Source organism: Schistocerca serialis, chromosome 8 (assembly GCF_023864345.2).
Source record: "Schistocerca serialis cubense isolate TAMUIC-IGC-003099 chromosome 8, iqSchSeri2.2, whole genome shotgun sequence".
Taxonomy (NCBI): domain Eukaryota; kingdom Metazoa; phylum Arthropoda; class Insecta; order Orthoptera; family Acrididae; genus Schistocerca; species Schistocerca serialis.
The window spans coordinates 410,439,106-410,458,358 of record NC_064645.1 but is presented as its reverse complement, the minus strand read 5'-3'; the positions used below and the strand labels follow the sequence as shown (position 1 = coordinate 410,458,358).

General features: G+C 45.9%; 1 protein-coding gene across 2 annotated transcripts in view; it reads left to right on the top strand.

Moving 5' to 3' along the window:
* The window catches only part of LOC126416259 (medium-chain acyl-CoA ligase ACSF2, mitochondrial-like), a 254,749-nt gene extending 243,311 nt beyond the window's left edge, over positions 1-11,438 (top strand). Inside the window, exons 11-12 of one of the 2 annotated variants that reach the window (XR_007575423.1) lie at positions 10,767-10,877; positions 10,967-11,104. Coding sequence is in view for 1 of the 2 variants with exons in the window: in XM_050083889.1 (XP_049939846.1) it covers positions 10,767-10,877; positions 10,967-11,110 (255 nt within the window). In the remaining variant the exon portion in view is untranslated. Of the gene's footprint in view, positions 1-10,766; positions 10,878-10,966 lie in introns of both variants that reach the window. The other variant, XM_050083889.1, reaches the window with a different exon arrangement.
* Positions 11,439-19,253: the final 7,815 nt, after the last annotated feature.

Genomic DNA, 19,253 nt, shown 5'->3' with positions numbered 1-19,253 from the left:
TAAAACAGTGAAGACATTATTATACGAACATGAAGAACTAAGTAAAACAATGAACACATTATTATATCAACAGGAAGGTATATCATTGAAACTTCCTGGCAGATTAAAACTGTGTGCCGGACCGAGACTCGAACTTGGGACCTTTACCTTTCGCCGGCAAGTGCTCTACCAACTGAGCTACCCAAGCACGACTCACGCCCCCTCCTCACAGCTTTACTTCTGCCGGTATCTCGTCTCCTACCTTCCAAACTTTACAGAAGCTCTCCCGCGAACCTTGCTACCCAAGCACGACTCACGCCCCGTCCGCAAAGCTTTACTTCTGCCAGTACCTCGTCTCCTACCTTCCAAACTTTACAGTAGCTCTCCTGTGTACCTTGCAGAACTAGCACTCCTGAAAGAAACGATATTGCGGAGACATGGCTTAGCCACAGCTTGGGGGATGATTCCAGAATGAGATTTTCACTCTGCACGGTAGTGTGCGGTGATATGAAACTTCCTGGCAGATTAAAACTGTGTGCCGGACCGAGACTCGAACTCGGGACCTTTGCCTTTCGCGTGCAAGTGATCTACCATCTGAGCTACCCAAACACGACTCACGCCCCGTCCTCACAGCTTTATGTGAGAACTGAAGACAATGTTTATTCATGGGCGTCGTACTAGCGTAACATCATTGATAAATACCTTAAATTGTCTGAAGATTAGGAACTGCAAAGCAAATATTACAAAGTTTTAAACTTATAAAAATGTTAAAGAGTGTTTCTTCAATAACTCCGCTGCAAGCGTATAAATTCCAACAATCCTTTTCTTGTGTTCTAAAAATATTCGTCATCTCATATACACAAATCTACTAAACTAACAATACGGATTTGACTGTACCGTATTGAACCTACGTACTACCACCAGGAGTTTCATTATTACTGTTAAAGTTCACTTACCATAACTAACAGCAATAATATGTCAACGAAATGCAATATACACTACCGGAAAAAAAATAGTACACCTGAAAAGAGGACGTTGATTTTGATCCGATATCCGTACATGCCACGCAGGGGATATTAGATATACCGATAGCGGTTTCAGTGTCGCCCGCCTACGGATAACGTAGTGGCACAGCTACCGGAGTGCTATCTGTGTTTACCCTTTCATAGGGAATGCTCACAGCCAGAAGGCTCCCGGTGGTGCAGACATGTGAAGGAAGCAGGCTACCATGCCATGGAGACGCATTCGTGCTTCCTGCAGGCAACTGAGAGAGTTTGAAAGGGTCAAATTGTGGCCTTCCGAGCAGCCGGATAGTCCTTTCGGAGAACTGCCATAGAAGCTGAAACTTCCTGGCAGATTAAAACTGTGTGCCGGACCGAGTCTCGAACTCGGGACCTTTGCCTTTCGCGGGCAAGTGCTCTACCAACTGAGCTACCCAAGCACGACTCACGCCCCGTCCGCAAAGCTTTACTTCTGCCAGTACCTCGTCTCCTACCTTCCAAACTTTACAGAAGCTCTCCTGTGTACCTTGCAGAACTAGCACTCCTGAAAGAAAGGATATAACGGAGACATGGCTTATCCACAGCCTGTGGGATGTTTCCAGAACGAGATTTTCACTCTGCAGCGGAGTGTGAGCTGATATGAAACTTCCTGGCAGATTAAAACTGTGTGCCGGACCGAGACTCGAACTCGGGACCATTGCCTTTCGCGGGAACTTGCTCTTCTACCAACTGAGCTACCCAAGCACGACTCACGCCCCGTCCTCAAAGCTTTACCTCTGCCAGTACCTCGTCTCCTACCATCCAAACTTTACAGAAGCAGAGCACTTGCCCGCGAACGGCAAAGGTCCCGAGTTCGAATCTCTGTCCGGCACACAGTTTTAATCTGCCAGGAAGTTTCATATCAGCGCACACTCCGCTGCTGAGTGAAAATCTCATTCTGCCATAGAAGCTGGTCGTGCTGCGTCAGTTGTACAACGATGCTGGTATCAGTGATCACGTGAACATTCTCACACCGGTAGACCAGATTCTGGACGTCCACGCATCGCAGACGCCCCCCACAGTAGTCTTATTGTAAGGGCAGATCATACAGATAACACGAGTTATGAGCCCAGACGTCTCAACACGAACTGTTGTGAATTAGTTGTTCGCAATGGGACTGCGGGTGCGACTACCTGTAACCCATATTCGTCTCACACTACAACACCGACGTGCACGGCTCGGCCGGTGCCGTCAGAGGATCGCTTGGAATGTAGACTGGCGGGCCGTGGTCTTCAGCGACGAACATAGATTCTGCCTGCGGCGAGTGGTGGTCGTTTGTACTTATGATGTAGACCTAGTGAGCACTATCACGTAGAGTGCATTCGTCCAAGACACACGAGCTCCGACCGAGGCCTTACGGTCTCAAGTGCGATAAGCTACAACCCTCGTTCACCCTTGGTGTTCTGGAGGGGGCACTAACCAGCGCTCGGTACGTAAAGAATGTTGTTTGATCCGTTCTTTTGCCGTTCTTGCAGCAGGAAGCTAATTTGTTGTTCCAACGAGGTACTGCTCGCCCACACACTGCCCGTGAAACTCGACGTGCTCTGCAAGAGCCGGCCGGAGTGACCGTGCGGCTCTAGGTGCTACAGTCTGGAACCGCGAGACCGCTGTGGTCGCAGGTTCGAATCCTGCCTCGGGCATGGATGTGTGTGGTGTCCTTAGGTTGGTTATGTTTAAGTAGTTCTAAGTTCTAGGGGACTGATGACCTCAGAAGTTAAGTCCCATAGTGTTGTGGCGGCGTTCGTAGCGACAAACAATTCGCTGTAGAAACGGCTTACGAAGTCACCGCCACACTTTTAATAGCGGGCCGACCGGTCCGCTGGAACAGTGAACAGAAAGATGAAAACCCAAACACTCTGAATAAATAAAAGTCGGTACTTATCTTTATTAACGAAGATACAGAAACACAGTAGTGAACTCCGTGTCTACAGAAATCTGTCTAGTTCGAGTTGGAGCGGCTAGGTCAGCGTCGGCTGACGACAAACAACAACTCTGCTGCGATGAACACACAACTGACTAGCAAGTACACAATTCGGTGGCGAGTATACAACTGAGCGGCGAATACAGAACTGCTAGCGCTCGCGACTCCAGCGCTTAAGAAACCAGAAGCCAGCGGTGGCGCGCGCAGACTTGCGGCGATTTCCTGTCTCGCTGGCGCTGCTTATGCGGACGGCGTCCGGACTTTGATGCTGCCAACCTTTTGGCAGCGGGCTCGGGTGGCATTACTGGCTAGGATATAACACTCCTCCCCCCCAAATCGCCGCACCGTCGTTGAATAATGACGTGGCGAGCGTCGACGGCGGGGGAGGGGTCTGGCCGCAGGCGTAGCAGAAGAGACCGGGGCGGAGACTGTTGTCGGTGGCAATCCCCGGTCCGCACCCCAGCATTGGCTGCGCGGGGCCTCGGAAAACACCGACTGAAAACCGAGGTCAGGGTGCACGCCTGTGACCACGGGCGCAGCTTCTGGTACTGGACGCGACGGGGCGTCGGGACCCACGAAGAGAGGCAGCGTCTCCTGACGCTGCGTCGACGGCTGCTGAGTGGGCGCCGGACAAGGCGCTGCGGTGTCAGACTGCTTGGGGGTGCCCAAGGAAAGCGGCTGCAGGACAGGCTGCACAGCCACCGCTTGGGAAGGCGGCCCGGCTGAGGGGTCGACGTCCATCAGCTCCGAAGGCGGTGGCGACTGAAGAGGGACCGCAGGCGCCGGAGCGACCACCTGGGGCGCTCCCGGATGAAGCTGCGCGGGAGGCATCAACGGGACGGGCTGTCGGCGTGGTAGCGGCGACGGCTGCTGCTGCTGCCCTGGGGGCGGCAGCGAAGTCGGAAGGCGCGGCTGGAACCCGCCGCGGACCAAATCTGTGGACAAAGAACGAGCGGCAGAATCCGGGCGGCCAGCGCGGCGCAACTGGTTCTGATGCCTCCTGTGCACCCCAGTAGCACCTTGAACAGTATAAAAACCGCGACCCTGGACACTTATCACGGTACCACGTTCCCAACGACGGCGACCGTGATAAACTCTGAAAAAAACGGCGTCGTTGCGCTGAAAACGCGTGCGATGCTCAGAAGCGGCGGGTCGATCCGGGGGGTGCAACAACCGTAGTAGGGTGCGATGACGACGGCCGTGGAGAAGTTCCGCAGGCGAAGGGCCGTCGCGTGGCGTGGTCCGGTACGACGACAGGAACGTGATGAGGGCCTGCTGACGAGAGTGCGTAGCACGAAGGCGGTCCATATGATCCTTGAATGTGCGTACAAAACGTTCCGCTGCACCATTCGATTGAGGGTGGAACGGCGGAGTAAGAACATGGCGAATGCCATTGGCAGAACAAAAACTTTCAAATTCAGCAGAGGTAAATTGTGGACCATTGTCAGACACTAAAACTTCTGGAAGACCCTCAATACAAAAAATTGAAGTCAACGCCTGTATAGGTTGTGCAGACGTTGTAGACTGCATGGGCACAACAAACGGAAAATTACTAAATGCATCTATCACGATGAGCCAACGAGAATTGCAATATGGACCAGCGAAATCAATATGTACTCGCTGCCAGGGACCGGCAGGGCGTGCCCACTCAAAATAGCGTTGAGGCGGAGCAGCTTGGTGTTCGGCACACGTCGAACAATCTGTAGACATCTGCGTAATCTGCTTATCAATGCCGATCCATGTACAATGACGGCGGGCAAGCTGCTTGGTGCGGACCACTCCCCAATGACCTTGATGCAACAAGTCGAGGACCTTGGATTGGAGCACTTGGGGAACCACTACACGAAGCTGGTCATTCTCGGTGCGTAACAGCAAAACTCCGTGCGAAACAGACAACAGATGACGTTGCGGATAATAGCGACGAACCACAGGATCCGATATGTCCTTTGCCTTGGACGGCCAACCACGTTGAACAAAACGTAATAGTAAACTCAGATGAGGATCCGTAGCTGTCTCACGTGCCACCTGACGATAATCAATCGGAAAATCCCGGAGGGATTGATGCTCATCGGCGTCAATCTGATGGCAAGAGTCGTCAGAGGAATCGAAGACATCATCCGCAGCAATCGGCAATCTAGAAAGCGCGTCAGCGTTTGCATGCTGAGCTGTAGGGCGATACAGTATCTCATACTGGTATTGTGATAACAAAAGAGCCCAACGTTGTAGTCTCTGAGCTGTCCGCTGAGGAACTGGATTAGACGGATGAAACAGTGACGTCAGGGGCTTGTGATCTGTTACTAAATAGAATGGTCTACCATAGAGGTAGTGATGGAATTTTGTGACACCGAACACAAGAGCCAACGCTTCCTTGTCCAATTGGCTATAATTACACTGAGCTTTGTTTAGCAATTTAGATGCGAACGCAATAGGACGTTCGGTGTTACCGACTCGGTGAGACAACACAGCACCGAGGCCGAAAGAAGAGGCATCACAAGCTAACACCAGAGGCTTGTTAGGGTCGTAATGGACCAGACAACGATCATTCAATAAAGCCTCTTTAAGCTGCTGAAAGGCTGATTGGCAATCAGCTGACCACACAAACGGAACATTCTTACGGCGGAGACGATGCAACGGTGCAGCAATCTGTGATGCATTAGGTATAAACCTAATATAATACGTCAATTTGCCAAGAACTGCTTGCAATTCATTCAGATTGCGAGGGGCGGGCAAATCACGAATAGCTGCTAAATGTGACTGGAAGGGATGAATGCCTTGAGCATTAATAACATGTCCCAAATACTCCATCTCCGTGAGGAAAAATGAACATTTATCGATGTTGCAACATAGGCCTGCCTGAGACAACACTTTAAACAAACACTCCAAATTACGGAAATGTTCAGCAGGCGTCCGACCGGACACAACAATATCGTCTAAATAGTTGCAACACGATGGCACATTAGCCAGAAGTTGTGACAAAAAACGCTGAAAAACAGCTGGAGCTGACGCACAACCAAAAGGCAAACGCAGAAAACGGAACAACCCCAACGACGTGTTTATGACAAAATACTGTTGTGATTGCTCGTCGAGGGGCAATTGCAAATATGCTTCACGGAGATCAATTTTGGAAAAGAAACGAGCTTCCCCTAACTTATCCATCAGCTCGTCCGGTCTAGGCAAAGGAAAAGAATCAATGACAGTCTGAGGATTAACTGTCGACTTAAAATCAGCACACAAACGTAACTTGCCAGACGGTTTCTTTATAATAACTAAGGGAGAAGCCCACTGGCTCGCTGAAACGGGTTGAATAACACCGTTGTTTTGCCAACGACGAAGTTCATCTTCTACAGGTGCCCGGAGGGCGTGAGGCACTGGACGAGCACGACAAAATCGAGGCTGAGCATTATCTTTTAACGTAATATGAGCGGCAAAGTTCGCAGCACAACCTAGTTCGTCTTTAAATATGTCACTGTATCGTTTACACAAATCGGTTATGCTGTCTTGAGGAACAACAACAGCATTAATTTGCAACACATTGTCTTGGATAGACAGGCCAAACAAGTCAAAACAGTCTAATCCGAAAATGTTTACACTGTCTGTAGCGCGGAGCACTGTAAATGAAACTGTTTTTGTATTGCCACGGAATGTGGCTGGCACGCTACATACACCTAACACAGGAATTTGTTCTCCACTATAAGTAGCCAAAGAATGTTTTGCCGCTGAAAGTTTAGGGCGGCCGATAGCCGCATACGTAGCACTATTTATGAGAGTCACAGACGCACCAGTGTCTAATTGAAAATCGAAGGTCTTATCCTGGATGCGTAGCTGCACAAATAGTTTATTACACTGTCTCTGGATCGGTGCAGTGGAGGCGGAAGACACAAAATCAGCGCGTTTAGCGCGTGTTCGCTGCTTACGAGAACTCGTGGATTGGGCGGGTGGAACGACAACTCGTGGGTTGGGCGGGTGGAACAACAACTCCCGCTTCACTCGCAGTCTGTACATTACTTTTTACAGCGTTTGAATTACGCTTGGGTCGCATAGCAGAGGGCTGGGTGGGTGGCTTATTGCGAACAAGTTTATTAACCACACGAACCGTGGAAGAGTCTTTAAACGCGACCTTCTGGGCGGGCTGGCTTTGAAGAACATGAATATCCATGGGCTGGGCAGCACTAGAATTGTTCTAGCGTTTACGCAAACAAACAGTCTGGATGTGTCCTTTCCTTTGACAAAAGTGACAAACCGCGTTTCTTAACGGGCAACGTTCACGAGGATGAGCAAGAACACACTTAGGGCAAGACTTAACTCTATCATTTTGCACACGCGGCTGACGAATGTGTTTAACATGACGCGGCCGGCTAGTGTTTACAGTCTGACTCTGCCGGTGGGGCTGCGGGCGTGACATAACTTGCTTAGCACAGGCAATTTGAGAAATACATGGCTGATCTAACTCACACTCAGCATAGTCAAAAGTATCTTGGGCTTCAATGATGTTCATCACAGTCTCTAATGACGGGTCAGGCAACTTTAAGATAGCAGCACGAATACGAGAATCTGCAATGTTTTGAGTAATAGCGTCTCGTAACATGACATCACTGTAGGAAGCTCCACACACACAATTAAATCGGCACTGACGGGTGAGGCCCCGTAAATCTGTTAACCACTGTTTATTAGATTGATGTGGCAGTTTCTTTAATCTGAAGAACTTGAATCTGGCTGCTGCCACATGAACTCGCGACTCGAAATACTCAGCAAGCTTGTTAACAACAACGTCATAGTCTAAAGCTTCTGGCTTGGATTCCGGGAACAACTTACAAAGTAGTCGATAGACTTCCACGCCTGCAGTGGAAATTAAATAAAGCTGCCGCTCAGTACCTGTGATTTTGTAGACTGTCATGTGCGCCTGCAACTGCGCGAAATATTCTCGCCATTCTTCTCTTGATGCATCAAAAGCACGGAAAGGTGGTGCTGCCTGTGCTTGTTCCTTTTGTGTTGGAGGATTAGCCGCTTGTTTGGCGATTGCTTCCACCAGACTTTGTATTTGCTGACTCTGTAACAAGATCAGCCGTTGTAATTCGGCAGACATAGTGAGCACAAATTAAACCAGCCCCCAAAATTTTATCGCTATAATTAGTATAACCAGAAACAAGTTGAACCAGCCCTGCACACGAGTTCGGAAGTCCTCGTCGCCAGTGTTGTGGCGGCGTTCGTAGCGACAAACAATTCGCTGTAGAAACGGCTTACGAAGTCACCGCCACACTTTTAATAGCGGGCCGACCGGTCCGCTGGAACAGTGAACAGAAAGATGAAAACCCAAACACTCTGAATAAATAAAAGTCGGTACTTATCTTTATTAACGAAGATACAGAAACACAGTAGTGAACTCCGTGTCTACAGAAATCTGTCTAGTTCGAGTCGGAGCGGCTAGGTCAGCGTCGGCTGACGACAAACAACAACTCTGCTGCGATGAACACACAACTGACTAGCAAGTACACAATTCGGTGGCGAGTATACAACTGAGCGGCGAATACAGAACTGCTAGCGCTCGCGACTCCAGCGCTTAAGAAACCAGAAGCCAGCGGTGGCGCGCGCAGACTTGCGGCGATTTCCTGTCTCGCTGGCGCTGCTTATGCGGACGGCGTCCGGACTTTGATGCTGCCAACCTTTTGGCAGCGGGCTCGGGTGGCATTACTGGCTAGGATATAACACATAGTGCTCAGAGCCATTTGAACCATTTGCTCAGCAAGACCCTGACCAACACGATATCTGGACATGTCTCCAATAGAGCACGTGTGCGATATGCTAGGATGAGAAGTGACTCGTGCGATTCGTCAGCCAACAAATCTTACAGAACTAAGTGAACAGGTCGAGCAGACGTCGCATTACGAATCCCACGACCGGATTCGCCATCTGTACGATCAACTGGCTGCCAGAATCAGCACATATATTGCCGCCTGTGGAGGCTACATCACATATTATTAGCGGTGTTTCTGCATGGGTCGATACCTGGTACTTCAGAACCGCTTGTGCTATTGATCTCTAAATCTAATAATTTTATGTACTCCGTTATGTACAGTTGCAACAATAAATCGTGTCTAAATCGGAAACCTCTGAAACGGTGTAGTAAATTTTTGCCAATAATATACATCATAACAAAAATTACAACCTCTTTTATACCCGCTATGAATACATTGCATATCTACACTACTGGCCCTTATAATTGCTACACCAAGAAGAAATGCAGATGATAAACGAGCATTCATTAGACAAATATATTATACTGGAACTGACATGTGATTACATTTTCACGCAATTTGGGCGCATAGATCCTGAGAAATCAGTACCCAGAACAACCACCTCTGGTCGTAATAATGGCCTTGATACGCCTGCGCATTGAGTCAAACAGAGCTTGGATGGCGTGTATAGGTACAGCTGCCCATGCAGCTTCAACACGATACCACAGTTCACCACGAGTAGTGACTGGCGTATTGTGACGAGCCAGTTGCTCGGCCACCATTGACCAGACGTTATCAGTTGGTGAGAGATCTGGAGAATGTGCTGGCCAGGACAGCAGTCGAACATTTTCTGTATCCAGAAATGCCCATACAGGACCTGCAACATGCGGTCGTGCATTATCCCGCTGATATGTAGGGTTTCGCAGGGATCGAATGAAGGGTAGACCCACGGGTCGTAACACATCTGCAATGTAACGTCAACTGTTCAAAGTGCCATCAATGCGAACAAGAGGTGATCGAGACGTGTACCCAATGGCACCCCATACTATCAAGCCGGATAATACGCCAGTATGGCGATGACGAATACAATACACACGCTTCCAGTGTGCGTTCACCGCGATGTCGCCAAACACGGATGCGACCATCATGAAGCTGTACACAGAACCTGGATTCATTGGAAAAAATGATGTTTTGCCTGGTTCGTCGTCGAGTACACCATCGCAGGCGCTCCTGTCTGTGATGCAGCGTCAACGGTAACCGCAGCCATGGTCTCCGAGCTGATACTCCATGCTGCTGCAAACGTCGTCGAACTGTTCGTGAGGATTGTTGTTGTCTTGCAGACGTCCCCGTATGTTGACTCAGGGGTCGAGACGTGGCTGCACGATCCGTTACAGCCATGCAGATAAGATGCCTGTCATCTCGACTGCTAGTGATACGATGCCGTTGGAATCCAGAACGGCGTTCCATATTAGCCTCCTGAACCCACCGATTCCATATTCTGCTAACAGTCGTTGGATCTCGACCAACGGGAGCAGCAATGTCGCAATACGCTATAGCGCAATCGCGATAGGCTAGAATCCGACCTTTATCAAAGTCGGAAACGTGATGGTACGCATTTCTCCTCCTTACACGAGGCATCACAACAACGTTTCACCAGGCAACGCCAGTCAACTGCTGCATGTGTATGAGAAATCGGTTGGAAACTTTCTTCATGTCAGCACGTTGTAGGTGTCGCCACTGGCGCCAACCTTGTGTGAATGCTATGAGAAGCTAATCATTTGCATATCTCAGCATCTTCTTCCTGTCAGTTAAATTTCGCGTCTGTAGCACGCCATCTTCGTGGTGTAGCAATTTTAATGGCCAGTAGTGTATACAGAAAATGTTTGAATATGTTTTGATGAACCCTCTCCCAAGTACGTAAATGTGAATTGCAGATTAGTCGTATTGATGTAGATGTAAATGTAGAGTACCAAACAAGAAGTTACTTTTAAAGTAACCGACAATTCATGCACAGGTACCCTGTTGCAAATATCTGTTATTTCGAATACTTATGACAGTTGCCCTAAACGATTTGCAGTATCTGCGCTGTTACAGGTCTTTGGAGTTCCACATGAGAGATGGGGAGAACAGATATGCGCCTGCATACGTCTGAAGAGGGGCTCCACTTTGACATCTGATGCAGTACGAGAGTTTGCAAGTGGTAAAGTAAGTCGTTGCTGATTTGAAGATTCCTCTCCAAGTAACGAGTGAACGTACTGATAAATATCCATTCTCATGCGCCTTGTAACTTTCAGATTTCAGACTTCAAGATTCCATCCATAATAGAAATAGTGGATGAACTACCGAGAAATCCTTCAGGAAAGATCCAGACTCTGCAGCTGCGTGAAGCAGTGATGGAAAAGTATGGAATAAAAGATGTAGCAATATATGGCTGGTGAACGAGAATCATCACATTATTTGCTTGTGAAATGTATGTTCTAATCTGTGTAAACGGAACGTTAAAATGAGATTAATTGTTCCATGTGTTAAACAGTAAGATATCATATGTCATGATTATTGGCCTGTTGAAAATATGCTCGCTTTATTAAATGTTATTTATGGAAGAGACAAGGAGTAATTTAAGGATATTCATTTTAACAGATTCACCAAACCACCGCTAATTACATATTTATATTGTTGGGTAAATAGTTATAAGTGTTGTCCAGAACATCTGCAGTTTGTAACGAGAGTTAGCTCTCTTTGAACGCATGAAAAATAGGTGATTTCAGTGATTTCTTTTCAAGTAAAATAAAAATTAATGCCAAATCTGATGTCACAGTTTCATTCCTCACACTTTTGCTTTTAAAAAATCATTTTCATGTCGACATCTGACGCTTCCTGTGGCCACTCAACCAGGTGTAAGGACTCTCCTATTAGACCTGTAACTAAAAATTTTTGTTTATGTCATTTTAATATATTTTCCATCAGCATGCATAGGATAATTGAAAAATGTGAAGTTCTGACAAAATCGTAACATGTTGAAAGAAATGTCATTTTCTTCGCACAAAAAGTCGGGATAATGGCGTGCAAAGAAAATAGGCTTGTAAAGATATCACAAGACGGCTACGTACCCTGATAGAGAACGCAATTTAAAATGCCAGCATCTAATTCCGATGAAAATCGTATGTACCGTTTTCAGTTGCGTTTCCCGCCAATTTGAAAAATATGGTTTCGAGGGAAACGCGTTTAAACTTTTGAGTTACATTTTTTGTAGTTAAGTTAAACAAACTTCTAGTCATCGATCCTTCGACTGCACACCAATCCTTACAGATCCAAAAAGAGGACATCCTCCCTCTCGCAGTTACAGTGATCTTACGGGCCTCTTTAGCAGTTTCTGTTATCCACTGCTCTGCTCGGTCGATTGGCTTTTCGTCCGCATTTGTGCGTAAGTTGTAACAGGCTGATCCGATCTCCAATTCGAGCACGTCCGTGATTTCCATAATGCACGTATGTTAGACCATCGTTGAAATTACGAGGGTCAATCCAAAAGAAATGCACGCTATTTTTTTTAATCCAGCTTTTATTCTACATGTTTGAAAGTTTTGCAGTGTGTAGATATATCCTTTAGGAACAATATTTTCATTTCTCCACGTAATTTCCATCCCTCTCAACTGCCTTACGCCATCCTGGAACCAGCGCCTGTATACCAGCACGGTAAAATTCTGGACCAACCTGTTGGAGCCACTGTTCGGCATCATGCACAAGGGTGTCATCATCTTCAAACCTTGTTCCACGAAGACAGTTTTTCAGTTTCCCAAAGAGATGATAATCACATAGAGCCAGGTCAGGACTGTTAGGCGGGTGTTTCAGCGTTGTCCATCCTAGTTTTTGATCGCTTCCATGGTTTTTTGATTGACATGTGGCCGTGCATTGTCGTGCAACAGCAAAACATCCTGCTTTTGTCGATGTGATCGAACACGGCCCAGTCGAGCTTAAAGTTTCTTTAGTGTCGTCACGTATGCATCAGAATTTATGGTAGTTCCACTTGGCATGATGTCCACAAGCAAGAGTCCTTCGGAATCGAAAAACACCGTAGCCATAACTTTTCCAGTAGAAGGTGTAGTTTTGAATTTTTTTTTTCTTGGGTGAATTTGCATGACGCCACTCCATTGATTGCCTCTTCGTCTCTGGTGAAAAATGATGGAGCCATGTTTCATAACCTGTCACAATCCTTCCAAGAAATTCATCTCCACCATTCTCGGACTGTTCCAAAAGTTCGCTGCATACCGTTTTTCTTGTTTCTTTGTGAACCACTGTCAGCATCCTGGGAATCCGTCTGGCACAAACCTTTTTTAACGCCAACACTTTCAGTATTCTGCAAACACTTCCTTCCCCTATCCCAGTTCGTTCACTGTGATGCGTCTGTCAGCAGTCACCAATTCGTTAACTCTCTGCTCATTGTCTGGAGTGTGTGCAGTACGAGGCCTGCCGCTGCGAGTACAATTCTCAACATTTCCGTGCCCGCTTTCATCACGTAACCTGCTTGCCCACCGACTAACTGTACTGTGATCGACAGCAGTATCTCCATACACCTTTTTCAACCTCTTGTGGATGTTTCCCACTGTCTCGTTTTCACAGCACAGGAATTCTATGACAGCACGTTGCTTCTGACGAACGTCAAGTGTAGCAGCCATCTTGAAGACATTCTGTGACAGAGCCATCACGGGAACAGATTGAACTAAGTTTGAAAACAAGTAGGAAGGATGTATCTACACACTGTAAAACTTTCACACTTGCAGAATGAAAACTGTATTTTTACAAGCTGCCACCCTGACCGTGGTACCGACTATTTTTTCCCCGCCATGAATGATTTTCAGAGACACTTTTTCACAGATCGCCTTGTAACTCGATAATGAAGTTTCTGGCGAACCTGGAATGAACACTGCAGTAAAGCAGACATCCCAGAGAATATTTTAAGCCAAAAGTATCGATTATTTGAAATTTTCAAAGAAGAAAGAGGAAAAAGAGAAACATCCAACACGTTTTTCAGACAAGGGAAAAGCACACATTTGTAATTTCCTTTCGTGTATTCTTTGAACGGTTAATTCATAGAAGCACCAAGTTGCTTTTTTTATAACTAACGTCACCATTTACAAACATAAGATTTGTAACATTCTACATCTTGGCTGATGATCTAGGTTCAGAGTAAGTGTTTTATTAAATACGGATGTCAATAGAACAAGCTTTGGCTACAGCATAAAAACTTCACATTTATATGTACTAGACAATGTTCTTGTTGTAGTTGTGTTCTTCAAGCTAAAAGTTGGTTTGATACAACTCTCTTTCTACTGTACGAGCCTATTCATGTCCGAATAACCACTCTGTAACCTATTTCGGCTTGAAACTTCTTACTGGTAATCAAGCCTTTCTCTCCCTCTTAAGTTTTTAACCCTCGCACTTCCTTCCATTAGCAAACTGAGAACTCCTTTATGCCTCAGGGTGTGTCCTAGTAACCGATCGCTTCTTTTGGTACAATTGCGCCATAAAGATCTCTTCTTCCTAAATCGATTCAGTACCCCTTCATTAGTTAGCCATGCCATGCCATGTTCATCATTCTTTTGTAGCATCACATTTCAAACTCTTGTATTTTATTACTGTCTGAACTGTTTATAGTCCACGCTCCGGACAAATACTTCCCTGATATTTAAATTTATATTTGATGTTAACAAATTTCTCTTTTCCAGAAACGCTTTTCTTCCTGTTGCAACTCTGTAATTTATATTATTTCTACAACAGCTATCATGAGTTATTTCGCTGCACAAAGCAGTGAATGCGGCCGACTCCTTTTGTTGTCTCATCAAATTAATCAGACAAAACGGCAGGTCAATGTAAAATGTAGTAAAAACAAAAGCTGAAACTTCTGGTAGTCGATGTTTACATGCCAATACGTGAAGAAGCAAAGAAGGGATAGCAGAAAGGTGGAAGGAGTATATAGAGGGTCTATACGAGGTGCATTCAAGTTCTAAGGCCTCCCATTTTTTTTCTCCGGACTGGAAAGAGATAGAAACATGCGCATTGTTTTAAAATGAAGCCACATTCATTGTCAATACGTCCCAGAGATGGCAGCACTGTACGGCAGATGGAATTTTACCGCCAGCGGCGAGAATGAGAACTGTTTCAAATACTTAAAATGGCGACGTTTTTCTTACTTGAACAGCGTGCAATCATTCGTTTTCTGAATTTGCGTGGTGTGAAACCAATTGAAATTCATCGACAGTTGAAGGAGACATGTGGTGATGGAGTTATGGATGTGTAGAAAGTGTGTTCGTGGGTGCGACAGTTTAATGAAGGCAGAACATCGTGTGACAACAAACCAAAACAACCTCGGGCTCGCACAAGCCGGTCTGACGACATGATCGAGAAAGTGGAGAGAATTGTTTTGGGGGATCGCCGAATGACTGTCGAACAGATCACCTCCAGAGTTGGCATTTCTGTGGGTTCTGTGCACACAATCCTGCATGACGACCTGAAAATGCGAAAAGTGTCATCCAGGTGAGTGCCACGAATGCTGACGGACGGCTGCCCGTGTGGTATGTCGCCTAGCAATGTTGACGCGCAACGACAGCACGAATGGGACTTTCTTTTCGTCGGTTGTGACAATGGATGAGACGTAGATGCCATTTTTCAATCCAGAAACAAAGCGCCAGTCAGCTCAATGGAAGCACACAGATTCACCGCCACCAAAAAAATTTCGGGTAACCGCCAGTGCTGAAAAAATGATGGTGTCCATGTTCTGGGATAGCGAGGGCGTAATCCTTACCCATTGAGTTCCAAAGGGCACTACGGTAACAGGTGCATCCTACGAAAATGTTTTGAAGAACAAATTCCTTCCTGCACTGCAACAAAAAATTCCGGGAAGGGCTGCGCGTGTGCTGTTTCACCAAGACAACGCACCCGCACATCGAGCTAACGTTACGCAACAGTTTCTTCGTGATAACAACTTTGAAATGATTCCTCATGCTCCCTACTCACCTGACCTGGCTCCTAGTGACTTTTGGCTTTTTCCAACAATGAAAGACACTCTTCGTGGCCGCACATTCACCAGCCGTGCTGCTATTGCCTCAGCGATTTTCCAGTGGTCAAAACAGACTCCTAAAGAAGCCTTCGCCGCTGCCATGGAATCGTGGCGTCAGCGTTGTGAAAAATGTGTACGTCTGCAGGGCGATTACGTCGAGAAGTAACGCCAGTTTCAACGATTTCGGGTGAGTAGTTAATTAGAAAAAAAAAATCGGAGGCCTTAGAACTTGAATGCACCTCGTACAAAGGCGATGTACTTGACGACAATATTATGGAAATGGAAGAGGATGTAGATGAAGATGAAATGGGAAATATGATACTGCATGAAGAGTTTGACAGAGCACTGAAAGCCCTGAGTCGAAACAAGGCCCCGGGTGTAGACAACATTCCATTAGAACTACTGACGGGCTTGGGAGAGCAACTCCTGACAAAACTCTGAGACAGACGAAATGCCCTCAGACTTCAAGAAGAATATAATAATTCCAATCCCAAAGAAAGCAGATGTTGACAGATGTGAAAATTACCGAACTATCAGTTTAATAAGTCACTGCTGCAAAATACTAACGCGAATTCTTTACAGACGAATGGAAAAACTGGTAGAAGCCGACCTTGGGGAAGATCAGTTTGGATTCCCTAGAAATGTTGGAACACGTGAGGCAATACTGACCCTACGACTTATCTTAGAAGAAAGATTAAGGAAAGGCAAACCTACGTTTCTAGCATTTGTAGACTTAGAGAAAGCGTTTGACAATGTTGACTCGAATACTCTCTCTCAAATTCTAAATGTGGCAGGGGTAAAATACAGGGAGCGAAAGGCTATTTACAATTTGTACTGAAACCAGATGGTAGTTATAAGAGTCGAGGGGCATGAATGGGAAGCAGTGGTTGGGAAGGGAGTGAGACAGGGTTGTAGCCTCTCCACGATGTTATTCAATCTGTATATTCAGCAAGCACTAAAGGAAACAAAAGAAAAGTTCGGAGTAGGTATCAAAATCCATGGAGAAGAAATAAAAACTTTGAGGTTCGCCGATGACATTGTAATTCTGTCAGAGACAGCAAAGGACTTGGAAGAGCAGTTGAACGGAATGGACAGTGTCTTGAAAGGAGGATATATGATGAACATCAACAAAAGCAAAACGAGGATAATGGAATGTATCGAATTAAATCGGGTGATGCTGAGGGAATTAGATTAGGAAATGAGACACTTAAAGTAGTAAATGAGTTTGGCTATTTGGGGAGCAAAATAACTGATGATGGTCGAAGTAGAGAGGATATAAAATGTAGACTGGCAATGGCAGGGAAAGCGTTTCTGAAGAAGAGGAATTTGTTACCATCGAGTATAGATTTAGGTGTCAGGAAGTCGTTTATGAAAGTATTTGTATGGAGTGTAGCCATGTATGGAAGTGAAACATGGACGATAAATAGTTCGGACAAGTAGAGAATAGAATCTTTCGAAATGTGGTGCTACAGAAGAATGCTGAAGATTAGATGGGTAGATCATGTAACTAATGAGGAGGTATTGAATAGAATAGGGGAGAAGAGGAGTTTGTGGCACAACTTGACAAGAAGAAGGGACCGGTTGGTAGGACATGTTCTGAGGCATCAAGGGATCATAAATTTAGCATTGGAGGGCAGCGTGAAGGGGAAAAATCGTAGAGGGAGACCAAGAGATGAATACACCAAGCAGAATCAGAAGGATGTAGGTTGCAGTAAGTACTGGGAGATGAAGAAGCTTGCACATGATAGAGTAGCATGGAGAGCTGCATCAAACCAGTCTCAGGACTGAAGACAACAACAACAACGTGAAGACAGTTATGTTGTTCTCAACCTAGGTAGTGTTGCCTTTTTCCTCATCGAAAACATTTTTACTCTATATACCAAAGAGTAACAACCATGAAATAACATTTAGCTCACCTAAGGGACAAATTCTCGAACTACCACAACACAAACAATATGGCGCCGCGACTGTGAACCTACAAACAAAAAAACGAAATGAAGTGGTCGTATGGCATTGATTGGAGGGAGTCCCCTCTTGTTAGAGAAGCTCGCCACCGAATTAAAAGTCTTTTCACGTCACGCCACACGGGGTGACTGGCGTACCGATGATGATGAAATGATAATAAGGACAACACAACACCCAGTCTCCGAGCGGAGAAAATCTCTGAGTCGGCGGGAATCGAACTCGTGCACACTGCATGGCAGTCAGACGCATTAGTCGCCAGCTAAAGGGGGTGGCCACCTACAAACAAATTACTTTCGATAACGAATTGCGCACCATTAACCAAAGAGTTGCTCTTTCGGTAGATGTGTTGCGAAGGGTGAGGGATGGTTAACAGAAGGTGGAAGCGAATTCGTAATTATTGGTTGTTCTGCTGAGAGACGTACTGAAGTGTGTGACGTTGAGTACTCTTCCTATATATATATTAAAGAAATCAATTCTCAACTATCTGACTGCGAGTTTTAAAATAAACTCATAACGATTGTTCTGCAATGCTCTTGTACCCAACGGACAACTTTCCTCGTCTTGCTACTGTAACTGTGTGATCTGCACCGTGCTAAAAATATTTCAAAAGCAATACTGCGATCCATGCAGGGTGCTATGCGTAGCCATAATAATTGCAACGACTACTGCTATAATTTTTTTTTATAGAGAAATTGAATGGTCGGGAGGGGGTTTGATCAACTAACCTTAAACAGTGTAAAAAATGAAAGAAACCAATAAAAACTTTAATTTACTATATTCGCAAAATAGAGTACGTAAACACTGAAAGACTTCACACAGACATTAACAATTCCACAATATCTATACTCAATAAACAACACTTTGGCCACAACAAAGATACGAATATTATTCTTAATGTATGCATACACAAATCTGACAAAATCCCTCCAGTGCTCAAGCAAGCAACAACAAAGTGCATCAACAAGATAAATCATCAAAAATCCTCAATTAATACCAAAGTCTCCTCCGGCGCTACTAGCACGATCACGGCAGGGTACGACCTCCAATGTCGCGCAACTTCTCTCCACCGCAGGTTGTATCCGACCACTTCTGACTCGTTCGGAGCTGTTCGCTCGCTACTACTCGCGATGATCATGTCTCAGAGTTTGTGTATGCACACCACAACCGAATTATTGGTCTACTTTGCAAAGAAGTTCAAATGGGTTCAAATGGCTCTAAGCACTATGGGACTTAACATCTGAGGTCATAAATCCCCTAGAACTTAGAACTACTTAAACCTAACTAACCTAAGGACATCACACGCATCCATGCCCGAGGCAGGATTCGAACCTGCGACCGTTCCGGACTGAAGCGCCTAGAACCACTCGGCCACATGCAAAGAAGTATTAATGTTCAAATTTCAAGGTCTCCTCAACAGCCATGTACGTGAACTACACTATCACCATCAACCAGGGAAACCACAGATATTGGAATAACAGGGGCAATACGTTAAGCATGTAGTGGTATTTTTGATAGCCTCACGTTGGGAGACAAATTTTGTAGCTCTGCTTTCGTTAAGCACA